Below are 13,515 nucleotides of genomic sequence, written 5' to 3'. Positions count from 1 at the left end.
GAGACAGGTGTCTTACCGTGTCCCTGAAGTCAGATTCAGTGCCTAAGCAGTGTGTACGTATACGTGGGAGTGTTTCTTTCTCCCTGAACACCTTTTTATTTCGTGATTGGAGTCTCATAACAAAGGACAAGCTGTAATGCCCCCCTCACGGTCTTGGCCCTATAGAGGGGCCCATCAGCCTCCATCCAGATGGCCGGGGACACCACCCATGGGCCTGCAGCTGGCCGAGCACATGCCATGACCTGGGAGACCACTGACGTCAGCTCAGCCCCTTGCAGCCCACCTCTGTTCACATCCCACCTCTGCCATTTCTTGGTTGGGTGACCTTGGGCAAGATCTTATTTTTTTAGGTGATAATGCATTTATTTAAATAAATATATCTATACACACACACATATATATATTTTGGCTGCACCTCCTGGCTTGTGGGATCTTAGTTCCCTGAGCAGAGATCAAACCTGGGCCCATGGCAGTGAAAGCGCCGAGTCTTAACCACTGGACTACCAGGGAAGTCCCAGAAATATGTTTTATGTATATATTGGGTTGGCCAAAAAGTTCATTCGGGTTTTTCTGTAAGATGTTACGTTATGTATAAAAATACACATTTATGCGTGTACATATATATACACACACATAAATATGGGAATATATATCTCTCTATATAAATATAGATATATATCTCTGGCTTTCTTTTTTCTCCTGGACATTTTTATTTGCAAAAGACATGATATGCATGTCTATTTTGGGACTCACTAGCATACCTACCAATTAAAGACTTAGAAGACTAGAGAGTGATAAAAATCATAATAATTCTCTAACTCTGATCAGAGTTTGGGGGTGAGAGAAATCTGCTGGCTCTAAATGAGACCTGAGGGATGTCCCTGAGGTTTCTTTTGTCCATTGTTCCTTATGAGCCATTGTTGGAAAGAATGGAATAATGTCTACCAAGCCAGATGGATCATGAACTTAATCAGTATAAAGAAATGAAAGTTCTGGGTATGTAAGCAAAACTGAAGATATTTTAGAGATCATCACCCAGAATATTTTAAATCCATGAGCAGATTAGGCAACATGTGAACAATCCTTCAAAGCCAAGTCATTGCTAACAACAACAACAAAAGCAACACAAGCAATTAAACTGAAACCTCTCAGTATTTCTCCTTGCACATGGCATGACCTTGGCCAGCCTCTTTTTTTTTTTTTGCGGTACGCGGGCCTCTCACTGTGTGGCCTCTCCCGTTGTGGAGCACAGGCTCTGGACACGCAGGCTCAGCGGCCATGGCTCATGGGCCCAGCCGCTCCGCGGCACGCGGGATCCTCCCGGACCGGGGCACGAACCCGCACCCCCTGCATCGGCAGGCGGACTCCCAACCCCTGCGCCACCAGGGAAGCCCTTGGCCAGGCTCTTGAGTGCTGGTGTGCTCTTCTGAAAAGACAGTAACTAGAACACTTGCTTAATGAGTTTTGCCACGGGGATCAGGGAAGGTAAACCTTAACACTGGCTGAGTAGGTGCCCAAGAAGGGGTAGCTCTTATTATAAATTAACATTTTCCCATAAACATTGATTATGCTCCAGTGCATACCAGAGAGCTCCCAGTCTGCTGTGTAAGACGGAAAGTAAGAAGATAAATAAAGGCTGCTGAGAGTATCAGATATAAGATAGGGGCCATCAGAATGGCCTGCACAGGGTCTGTTTCTTAGAAGGGAACACTGAGGACCAGAGGGGGAAAGTTATTTGCCTAAGGTCACACAGCAAGTTAGTGGTAGAACCCAGGCTGGGTTCTAAGACCTAGGTCTCTTATTTGAGGAGGGCTGGGCAGGGCCTCCAGGGGAAACACAGAAATGGGAAGATTATGACTGAATCCTCTCTTCAAAGGCCCTTTGTGGAGGCACAAGTGTTGTGAGCACACCTTGGGTTCAGATGTGGGTTTGAATCCCAGCTCCATCACTCATTTGCTGGGTGGCCCTGGACAGTTCAGTTTACCTCTGGGAGCCTCAGTTTCCACATCTGAAAAATGGATGGTTTTACTTTCTGCCTGGCTGTGGCAGAGATCAGATGAGATCCATGATGTTAGCTGTTACTGGAGTCACAGTAGTAGTGACAACAGTGTGACTCCCTAACCGGAATAGAGCTTAGCAGTCACATGGTCCAGGCTCCCCTCCCTTATTGACAGGAGTAATAGCTAACATTTGTAAAGCACACACTATGTGCCAGGCTCTGGGCAAAGTGCTTTCCGTGCATTTTTTCCACCTCATCCTAACAGTAACCTCACGAGGTTAATGTTCATACCATCCCCGTTTTACAGATGAGGAAACTGAGGCACAGGGAGGGGAAGTAATTGACCCCTGTCACACAGCTGGTTATTGGCCAGGAGAGAATGTGAACAGAGATGATCTGACCTTGGGCGGCCAGCGTGGGTTCACCACTAAGCCCCCTTGCTCCCTTTTGAGGGGCTGGATGGTGGAGAGGTATACGTGCTTTTTGCTATGATGCTGTCACGAAATTTGTGATTCTGGGGTCCCCGGATCTTCAAGGTACCTGTGTGTGTTGGAAGCTCAGAGCCAGGCTGGGCGCTGGGGAGCACGGGCAGGGCCTGCTGATCGTTGTGTCCCTGCAGCGGCTGTGGAGGCCTGCGTCCTGCATGGCCTGCGGAGGCGAGCGGCTGGCTTCCTGCGCAGCAACAAGATCGCAGCTCTCTTCATGAAAGTGGGCAAGAGCTTCCCGCCAGCAGAGGAGCTGAGCCGCAAGGTGCAGGACCTGGAGCAGCTGATTGAGAGCGCGTAAGTGCTGAGAACGGGGTACAGGCTAGGGTACCCCCAGAGGATAGCCCCTGCTCCTCCCCAGGCTCGGTGAGAGCCTGCACCCTCTCCACTCTCCATTCTGCTCCTCCAACCCGCCAGATTCTTTCACACCCCAGGTCCTTTGCACACACTGTACCCTCCACCCAGTTCACACCCCTCATCTTCCATGGCTGGTTCCTTGTCATCCTCAGGCCTTCCCCTAATTAATGGTAAATTTCAACCCTCACCCCATTTCTCTTTTATATCCCTCTGTTTATTGTCTTCCCAGTTGTTATCACCATCTGTAATTTATTCATTCATTCATTTACTGTTTACTTGATTGTCGTCTGTCTCCCCCACTTGACTCTGAACTCCTTGAGGGCAGGCAGCTGCACCTGTGCTATCCCGCATTAGGTCCCCAGTGTCTGAGACAGTGCTCAGCACCTGGGAGACGCCCAAGAAACAACTGTAAAATGAATAAGTGCCTACCCTGAGCCAAACCTGTGCCAAATGCAGGAAGATCAAAGTTTAACATAATCAACATGGTCTCTGTCTGTGTGGACAGATGCTCACAGTGAAGCAGCCATTGAAGGGGACGTTGTCTTAGTGGCTGATTGTGTGTACTGGGGGAAGGCTCATGGCCTGAGAGTGTGCACGTGAGGGCCTTCCACCCGAGCCACCCCCAGTGTCCCAGCTGCACAGCCAAACCCTCTACCTGGAGCCTGGTCAGGGATGGCAAATAGGTTTCAAACCCATTTGGTCCTAGTAGCTGCACAGAGAGTTGTGTTGCGAAAGATTCTGGAGCTGTGAGTGGACTACATGGGAAAGAGGGCATGGATTGATTAGCCATGCCTGTTATGGGCAACAGAAGGGAGAGAGAGGCGTGCATGTCATGTGTTTGCCCTCTCTGCCATGAGTGGTTACTCTACTTCACTGGATGAGAAATGGCCCTTTCCTTGCCCTTTAGGCCCTGCCAGCCCCGGGCTGCTGGCCAGAACTGCATGATGGGTAAGGCTATGGATTTGGCATTGCCAGCTCCCATTTGGAATCTGACTCCTCCGCCACCTGGTCTTTAGGTGCCTTCCAGTCCATCTGCTAAATTCCCAGGTGTTTGCTGATAACTTCTTAAAAGGGATGGATTTCCATGGACCTTCCATAACATTGGGAGCAACTTTCTAATGGAGGAATGAGAGATGTCCATTCCAGGTGTCCATTCATTCATTTGTGCAATTATTCATTCATGGACATATTTACTGAGCCCTTTGTATATGCCAGGCACTGTGCTGGGCCCTGGAGATACAGGCGTGAAAAAGGGCCAAGGCTTGCCACTTGGTAGACTCAATATTTTATTTTAAAAGCAGTTGCATTGTCCATACCCTCGAGGTCACAGTGTGGAGGGGAAGACAGAGAAGTGAGTGGGAAGTTAAGCTGCAGAGGTTGAGGGAACACAGAGGAGGGGTCCCTCCCCAGCTTCAGCTGGTGCAAGAGGGCTTCCTGTAGGAGGGGGTGCCCTCGCTGAGACCTCAAGAGTGAGAAGGAGTCAGCCAGGGAATAGGGTGGGCGGGGGAAGCCGGGAAGAAGCAGCAGCTCACGAAAGTCCTCATATGAGAGCTTCACAGCCTCAGGGATCCACAGATATCTCTGTCTGGCTGGATCATGGGGTCAGAGGCAGAGAGTAGTAAGGAGGTGGCTGGAGAGGCAAACGGGCAAGGTCATGGAGTGCCCTGCTAGTCATGTTAAAAAGCTTCCTTCTCCAGGGCAGTGGGGAGCCACCAAAAGATCTATAATTCAAGACTCTTCCTGGCCAGCACTCTTTTCCAGCCAAGAGAGAGAAAGTAAGAGAGGGGGACAGAAATTTCAATAGGAGCAAGACAGGAATAAAGACACAGACCTACTAGAGAATGGACTTGAGGATACGGGGAGGGGGAAGGGTAAGCTGTGACAAAGTGAGAGAGTGGCATGGACATATATACACTACCAAACGTTAGGTAGATAGCTAGTGGGAAGCAGCCGCATAGCACGGGGAGATCTGCTCGGTGGTTTGTGACCACCTAGAGGGGTGGGATAGGGAGGGTGGGAGGGAAGGGAACACAAGAGGGAAGAAATATCGGAACATATGTATATGTATAACTGATTCACTTTGTTATAAAGCAGAAACTAACACACCATTGTAAAGCAATTATACTCCAATAAAGATGTTACAAAAACAAAGACATTTCAGTATGAGAATCTGGCTCACCCATCCACAGTGTGGGAAAGCGTCAGTTTTACCACAGCTTCACACTCACTCGGTATTATTTTTTCAACTCTTTTCCCATTCTCCAGGAGCAATGTGGGCTCTTGTTGTTGTTCTAATTGACATTCCTTGATTTCTTAGAGAAGTTGGACACTTTCCTCTTTGCATATTGATCCCGTTGGATTTCCTCTTTTGTGAATATCTATTCTCTTCCTTTACTGGTCTTGAAGGCGAAACCAGATACAGGGCCTCCAGGAGAATGTGCGAAAGCTGCCAAAACTGCCCAACCTGTCCCCACTCGCCATCAAGCACCTGTGGATCCGTACAGCCTTGTTTGAGAAGGTCCTGGACAAAATTGTTCATTACCTTGTGGAAAACAGCAGGTGAGCGGAAGACACCTGGGTGCGCTCTGCCACCACCTGCTGGCCTTCTTAGGAATTGCACTCTCTCACGCAAAGCTGCTTACCCTTTGCCCCCTTGATATACACTTGATGTGAAGGTGATTAAATAAGGGCCTTCTGGATGTTTGACTCTGAACTAGCCTAGCTTAGAACCTTGGGAATATTTGGGTGCTTAATAGCAATGCAGGGTCTCTGGAATTGGGGTGGGGTGTAAGGATCTTGCAATCTTAGAGATGTTCCTTTTCCCATGAATGAAGCCCACAGTTTATTCACTATGTGGCCCTAGGGGACTCACTTAGCTTCTCTGTGCCTCTGTTGTCTCTTCTGGTGAATGGGACAGGATGGGAATTGCTGCCACTCTGGAGAAGAGGTGAGAAAAGGAGTTAGTGAGTACACAGCATTTTGGAAATGCATAGTGATATTTTTTACATTTTCTCTCCTAGCTCAGATTGACATGGTATAAAGGTTTTACAGTGTAAGTCCTCTTGGCAAACATTCATCCATGCATCCATTCATTCACCCAATAAATATTTAATGAGCATATACTATGTGCCAGGCACTAACCTAGATGTTGGGGATACACTGGTCTTGCCTGTCATGTTTAAGAACTTGGATATTACGAAAAGAACAGTGGAGATCTACTGAAGGATCTGTGATCTGAGACTCCTCGTGGCCAGCACCCCTTTCCAGCAAGAGAGACAGAGAGGATGGAAGAAAGCAAGAAATATATCTGAGAATCTTTCCATCTTTCAGTATGTGAAAATGCCTGTTTAACCACATCCTCACACAGAGTGGGTATCATTGTTCTCATCTTTTATTCTTTGCCTGTTTGCTAGGAAAATATGTATGAAAGTATAAACCAAAGTCCTTCCCCTCATGAAACTCGCATTGTAGCAGGGAAAACAGGCAAATAGTAATTGTGATAATTTGTGATGAGTGTACCAGGACAGGTGGGTGGTGTTTAACTTCCTCTGGGTGGTCAGGGAAAGTATCCCAGAAGATGGGATACTGTGAAACAGTGTGGGGAAGAGTGTTCTCAGCAAAGGGAACAGCAGGTGCAAAGGCCCGGAGGCAGGAGAGGAACTGAAAGAAATCCAGGCTCTGGAGTTCCAGTTCACCTCTTCACCTCCTAGTAAATTATAACACATCTCTGCCCCCTGTCTTGTTATGGGTCCAGGGTCTCTGTAGTTAATTGCCTTTGGCATATGACCTTGTGTTTTCCCGCTGAAAAAGTTGGTCATATTTATTTAGTAATTTATTTGAACAGCAATACCAACCTACTATTTCTTCATTAACACTGTAATTTCAATTTTAGGTTCACACAGAATTGAAGCAGTAGTACAGAGGGTTCTTGCCTACCCTCAGTGTTAACATCCTACATAACTGTAGTACAAGTCTTAAAACCAAGAAATTGCCATTGATGCAATACTGTTAAACCAACAGTATTGGTACATTCTTTTTTTTTTTTTTTGCTATATAATTCTATGAAATTTTAACACATGCATAGTTTCATAAAACCAACACCACACTCAGGCTATAGAACTGTTCCAAAGAAACCCATCACCCGGAAGAAACTCCGTGGGGCTACCCTATATAGTCACATCTTGCTCCCAACCTACCTCCTATTTTAAGGCATTATTTCCAGGTTACGATCACATAACTGTGCTGATTTTTGGAATAGAATATGAGTGGTGGACTGGAAAGTGTCTCAAAGTATTAGCTTCAGATCTGACACCAAAATGTACAAACTTGATGTTGAGCATGTCCAGGATGTGTCATTCTGCCTCAGCCAATTTTATGGTTGATTGAAGATTTCTTCGGGGTAAAATTACAATGATACTGCCACATTTAGTGAGAACTTCACGGTGTTGGGACTTAATACATGCAGTTGGACATTTGCTCCTCCCAGCATCCGCAAGTGGGTGAGTTCTGTCATTCTTTCCACTTTACAGCTGAGGGCACCGAACGCAGCTTAGAGAAGGTAGTCACCTGCCCAGGGACACACAGCGAGGGAGGGAGTGGCCGAGCTGGGCTCCCACTCAGTCCGACTCCAGATCCTGTGTTCTTCACCCCCTGTTGTAGGAAGGGAAGAAGAGCTAAGCTTGCTGGGTGTAGCCTGCATCCACCTGCTGTGTGCCCTCCAGCAAGTCACTTACCTTCTCTGGGCCTGAGATCCCTCAGGAGGTCAGAACAAGTTCCTTTCCAATTCTGAAGTTCTGTTAGTTTCTAGATTGTATGAGTTTGCAAAGAATTAGAAACCAGTGCACAACAACTCAAAAAACAAAACACTCAGCACGAACGTATTGACACCATTGCATGTTATTTTGGAGAGTCAGAGGCCGGAGGCATTTTTGAGCATGTCAGGCCAGCGTCATCTGCTTTAGTTTTCCAGACAGGAAGGCCTATTATTACAGCTTTTGAGGACACACCACAGCTAAAAAGCCTATGTTTGCCTCAATAATATTGGAAGGGCAGACATCATCTGAGCCTCTAAGTGACTTCATGTTTGAAATGGAAGATGCAAGAGAAGCAGACAGAACAGCCAGGCCTCGGCAGCCTTCTAATGATTTTTTCTGTTACTCTCATTATTAATAATAATGTATTATTAATAAGCCATGTATTAAGCTGTTATAGCCAAGCACTGTGTTAAGTGCCTTACATCTGTTGTCTCTCTCAAACGTCCTTTGGCAGCCCTATGAGACATATTATTATTATCCCCATTTTACAGATGGGACAGCTGAGGCTCACAGAGGTACTGGGTGACCAGAGAGGCATTGAACCCAGTCTGCTCTTAACCATCAGGTTGTAGTTGATTGTGCACCCTCCGCTGGTCACCATACAACCCTGCGTGTCCTTTCCTCTCTTGCTAGTAAGTATTACGAGAAGGAAGCTCTCCTGATGGACCCCGTGGATGGCCCCATCCTTGCATCTTTGTTGGGTAAGTGGTCCAGTGCTCTGAGCTTCCTCTGGATCTCTGGTCTCAGCTCCAGGGGGCACCTCCTAAGGGCCTCTCTCGCCTCCCTCCAGCCTCTCCCTTCAAAACTGCTCCCTGCCTCTTGCTTTCAGGGTCTTGTGCTGGTTTCTCTTTAGCAGGACCCTGGGTCGTGCTAGCTGCCTGGAGGGGAGAGATGGTGAAATAAGTGGTCCATCTGGTGGTAGAAGGGAGGGAGGACTTTCCAGGGAGATGGCTTCCCAGCCCCTGTCTGCTCCACAGTAGGGCCCTGCGCCCTGGAGTACACCAAGATGAAGACTTCCGATCACTTCTGGACGGACCCCTCAGCCGACGAGCTTGTCCAGAGGCACCGCATCCACAGCTTGCACCTGCGACAGGACTCGCCCACCAAGCGTCCGGCCCTCTGCGTGAGTGGGGTGGACGGTGGGGCACTGGGAGGGAGTCTGGCTGAGTTCTGGACTTGGTGTGGAGGTGGGGAGTGGACCGGGGCCTTGGTGGTCACTCCAGACCTCATCTGCCACCTCCCCGCACATTGCCAGATCCAGAAAAGGCATTCGAGCAGCAGCATGGATGACCGGCCGTCCCTCTCCGCCCGTGACTACGTAGAGTCCCTGCACCAGAACTCCCGGGCCACCCTGCTCTATGGCAAGAACAACGTTCTGGTTCAGCCGGTGAGAGTTTATCTTGGGCCCAGTTCTTCCACTGGGGGTCTGGCTCCAGGTTATAGAGGAGGAGTTCCCTCTGGCTCCTGGTTGCTCATCTATCCATCCATCCACCCATTCACCCATCTATTCACCCATCACCCAGCCAGTCTCCTCTCTTCCAGTCTGTGTATTCACCCATCACTCTATCCATGCATCCATCACTATTTCTTTATCCATCTGCCTGTATTTATATCCACCCAACCACCCATTCATTCATCCATCCATCTACCCATCATTACGTCCATACAGCCATCTACCCATTATTACATCCATCCATTCATCTACCCATCGTTACCTCCATCCATCCACCCATAATTATATTCATCTATTAATCCATCCATCTACCCATCATCAATCCATGTCTGCACTTGTCCATTTGTTTTCCAGTTCATCTATCCATCCATCTGTCTAGCCAGCTGTCTATCTATCATTCTCTGTTGTAATCACTCACTCATTTAGTTCACTCATTTGTACTGAACCTGCTATGCACCGTTTCAGGTGCACTAAAATGTGAAAAAAAATTGTGTATCTTAGAATCGATGAAATACGGCAAGGATGCTTCCTCCCGGGGTTGCTGGCATGTGTGGTTGAGATATTTATGGAGTGGAGCCATGCTCGGTACACCCTCAGTGCTCAGTAAATGTTAGTTGTCTGTCTCCACATGTTGTGGGGTGAATCTGGGGGGAGGAGGGCTGCCTCTCATGTGTGAGGCTTGGAGACAGCCCCCTCCGCCAAACCCCACTTGGGATAGAGCAGAGCAGGTGAGAAGCCCTGCAGGCATATTGGGAAGGCAGAGGATGGGGCTCCTGGGCGGGGAGTATGGAGAGGGTATTTGGGGAGGGCGTTCTGGGTAATATCTGTGGAACAGAACTTGGCTGCCATCTCTTTCTCCCTTAAGACTGGACACAGTGATGGCAGATACATGCCTTCCGTTTTGGAAAGGGTGTTATTGAAAGGACAGAGCCCCCTTCCTGGTTCTGAAGATCCCCCCCGACTCCACCCTTGCATCAGGGCTCCTGAGCCACATGAAAGGGTGGGGTGGGCGGCTTTCACAGCTGGACTCCGTAGAACCAAACCCATCGTGGTGGTTGGCTTAGCACAGCCATCTGGAGGGAGGCTCGGGGTCTTCCAGATGGACATGGCCATGGAGGGAATGAGCCAACCTCTTGGTTCTGGTTGTGTGCCCTTGAGTCACATGGGCCAGGGCCCGTGTCCACTGTGATGCCAGCGCTATGATCAGGCCTGAGTCCTGCTGTCTCTGCAGAGGGATGACATGGAGGCTGTGCCGGGGTATCTGTCCCTGCACCAGACAGCTGACGTCATGACCTTGAAGTGGACGCCCAACCAGCTGATGAACGGGTCTGTGGGAGACCTGGACTACGAGAAGAGGTAGGGTGCTGGGAGCCTCCCTTCCCCTCGGCGCAGGGATGTTTGTGCCCTGTCCCTGGTGCCCCGCCTCTGCCCCTGCTCCGTCTGGTTGTTATGGCCACTTGGTCCAGCCTCCCTGCAGCTGTGGCCTTGTGGGTAACTCAGGAGGACCTGGGAACTGACTGGAAGAATCTTAGGATATAGGTATTAGGCAGTGCCCTGGGCAAACACCACCCGGAGAGAGAAATCGTAACAAAGATCTCGTAAGCCCGCAAATGGCAAATACTCCCCAGTCTCCTGCCACCTTACCCATCACTCAATGCAAAAGGAAGGCCAGAGGTGTTGGTTGTGAGCATCTGGTCCAGGTCTGTATCTCCTGTAATACCCTGCGAGTTATAAGACCCAGCAAAGGCCTTGGAGTCACACTTCAAAGAGACCCGGGGACCAGGGATTCCCTGCCTGCGATCCCCTGTGTTCCAGCGCAATTAGGGAAAGTTTAGGAAAAACACAGGGAAGCCGCCATGCAGGGGTGCAGCTCGCCCGGTGATTTCAGCTGGGGGAGTCTTGGCTGCCGGTGGGGAGGAGGGATGATGGGTTTTGCTGCTCTGAGCCCACATAGGGCTCTATTATTATTATTATACATGTTCTCGATTTCTTCAAAACTTTTGATTAGGAGGAATTTCTAACATAAAAATAGAACTCAAGTACCCATGATGCAGCCCTAACAGCCATCCTGTCATCCCCTCTGCCTTTCATATTGTCCTGCAGTAGCAAACAAACATCATGAAATTATAGGATTTCATCTATAAATATATATACATATTTGTAAGTATAAATATATATATTTATATATAAAAAAGAAGGACTCTTTCCAAGAGCCATGACCAGAGCACTATCATTGTATTCTCTGTAGTGTTAAGCCTCGGTGCGATTAACGCCAGGCTTTGGTGTGATTAATATCATTCTCTAAGCTGATCACTTCCTGGGCAAGGGTTACCGTCTGTCCTCAGAGACGGTCATTGGGAGGTGCAGTCAGTCCTCAGCTGGGCCATGTAATTCAGCTCCAGCCAGACTCCTGAGTTTCTGATGGCAACACCTTCTGGGAGGAGCAGTGTGGGAGCCGAGGAAATGCTCTTGCCCTTGAACCTTATATCAGCTTGTTCATCTGAAATCTCTATATCAGGCCTTCCCTGACCTCCCAGCTGAGTTCAGGTCCCACGGAGGTCCCCTGAATCTCCTTCTTAGCATTTACAAAATCATAATAAATCTGTTACTACTTGTGTTCCGACTGTCTCGCCCTTTAGATATCAAATAACTGTGAAGCAAAGCAGGGAAGTCAGGGGACCTGGATTCATTCATCAAATGTTAACTGAGTACCTACCGTGTGCTAGACACTGTGCTTGGTCCAAGAGAGAGAACAGATGCGTAAAAGGAGAGGAAAATCGATCTGTCAGAGCTTACACTGTATTTACATTGTACTGAAGGAGACAACGAATAAGCAATGAATAAATGGATGTGATGGGAACAAGTCCTTGCTCGGTCCTCACCTCACTGGATGACCTGGGGTACATCACTCCCCCTTTCTGGGCCTCAGCTTCCCTCTCCTATCAAATGAGGTGGGTGGACAGGATGAGTTCTCCAAAACATGAAGGGTTCCCCAAGGGTCTGCAGGGGTTCCTAAACATTGACGTGTCTTCCACCAAACATCAAAGCTTTCAACAACACAAGGACTCTGTTGGTTGGTTGGACCTAAGCCCAGGATTGTGTGGGCAGGAAACTTTTGATGTTAATGTTTTGGGAAAGACATTGGACCAAATGGTTGCCAGGCACCTTCCCTCCAGCTCAAATCATCGGGGATTCTGTTTCTGCCTGTTTCTGCATCATCTTTTCCTCTGTGGACAGGCATATCATAAGTGCTTCAATATTTAGTTCCAGCTGAATCTGCACGTCAAAGGTCACTGCTAATGGGGTTGGGAACTTCCCCAGCCCTGGGCTCTGAACCCCCATCTATCTTGTTATCCTTGCCTGGAACTGAGGTTCACTGGAATAAAAACAGCCAGGGGTCAGAAATGTGCATGTTGGCATGGGAAAGGGGGGAACCCAGGGGCTCCAGCATCCCTCTGGGGATCAAGGGACAATGACGATAAGGAGGAGGAGGTTCAGGACCTCTTACCTCTTTTCCCAGCCAGACTTCCCTCTTACACAGCCAGGACCATGACTCCCCAGCTGGGTTTCCTGATGTTCGAGGGGCAATACCACCAGAAAGGTGGATATTTGGTCTCTGGAGTCAGCCCAGACTTGGCTCAAATCTCAGCCCTGCCATGTGGAACAGCTGGAACCCTCATACACTGCTGATGGTCCAACCACTTTACAAACAAGTTTGGAAGTTTCTTATAACATACCCTTGCTATATGACCCAGAAATTCCACTCTAGAAGCCGTTAGAACATGTAAAACGAAAACAGAAACTCAACTCTTGTTCCTTCCCAGTTGGATAATCAACTTCACCTCCCTGAGCCTCAGTTTGTTCATCTGTAAAGTGGGGATGTGGTAATGGAACCTCTGAAGAGACATACAGGGAAGAGTCAATAAGAAAATGCATATAAAGCCCTTAGCAGGAAGCCTGGCAGCTGGAAAGGCATCCCGGTCATGGGGTTTGCTGGTGTTAATTTAGGTGGATCCAAAGGACCTGTGGCCACAGAGATCCTCCTTGCTGGTGTCTGGTGGTAATTGGAGAGTTGCCTTGTTTCCTGGGCATTCCAGGATCCAGCATTTACCATTCGTTATGAACATTCTTTAAGCATTTTGCAGAAGTGAACAAAAAGCCCAGTCCCTCTCCAGGAACTGGGGGCACTCCTGTGGCCCCCACAGCACCTCTTGGAGAGACAGAGGAGAAAACAGGCAATTGCAGCCCTGTGTGATGGGCCTGGTGTGGAAGCCCTGGGAAGGAACTCCTCACTGAGACTCGCCTTGTGAGGGGCTCGGAAGAGGCTGCTTCTCAGAAAAACGCTTGTATACTTGACCATCGTCCAAGGACAGTCACTCCATGGATCCTGGCGAGACTGATTCTGGT

General features: G+C 48.6%; 1 protein-coding gene across 6 annotated transcripts in view; it reads left to right on the top strand.

Moving 5' to 3' along the window:
* SGSM1 (small G protein signaling modulator 1) overlaps nt 1-13,515 on the top strand; it is a 78,140-nt gene that overhangs the window by 22,776 nt on the left and 41,849 nt on the right. For 5 of the 6 annotated variants that reach the window (XM_060121224.1, XM_060121223.1, XM_060121221.1 and 2 more), the window contains 6 exons: nt 2,619-2,781; nt 5,248-5,400; nt 8,289-8,356; nt 8,633-8,778; nt 8,911-9,042; nt 10,340-10,464. In XM_060121224.1, coding sequence (XP_059977207.1) covers nt 2,619-2,781; nt 5,248-5,400; nt 8,289-8,356; nt 8,633-8,778; nt 8,911-9,042; nt 10,340-10,464 — 787 coding nt within the window. The remainder of the gene's footprint in view (nt 1-2,618; nt 2,782-5,247; nt 5,401-8,288; nt 8,357-8,632; nt 8,779-8,910; nt 9,043-10,339; nt 10,465-13,515) is intronic. The other variant, XM_060121220.1, reaches the window with a different exon arrangement.

Source organism: Lagenorhynchus albirostris, chromosome 14 (assembly GCF_949774975.1).
Source record: "Lagenorhynchus albirostris chromosome 14, mLagAlb1.1, whole genome shotgun sequence".
Lineage (NCBI taxonomy): Eukaryota > Metazoa > Chordata > Mammalia > Artiodactyla > Delphinidae > Lagenorhynchus > Lagenorhynchus albirostris.
The sequence above is the reverse complement of the archived record's forward strand: the minus strand, read 5'-3'. Positions and strand labels throughout refer to the sequence as shown.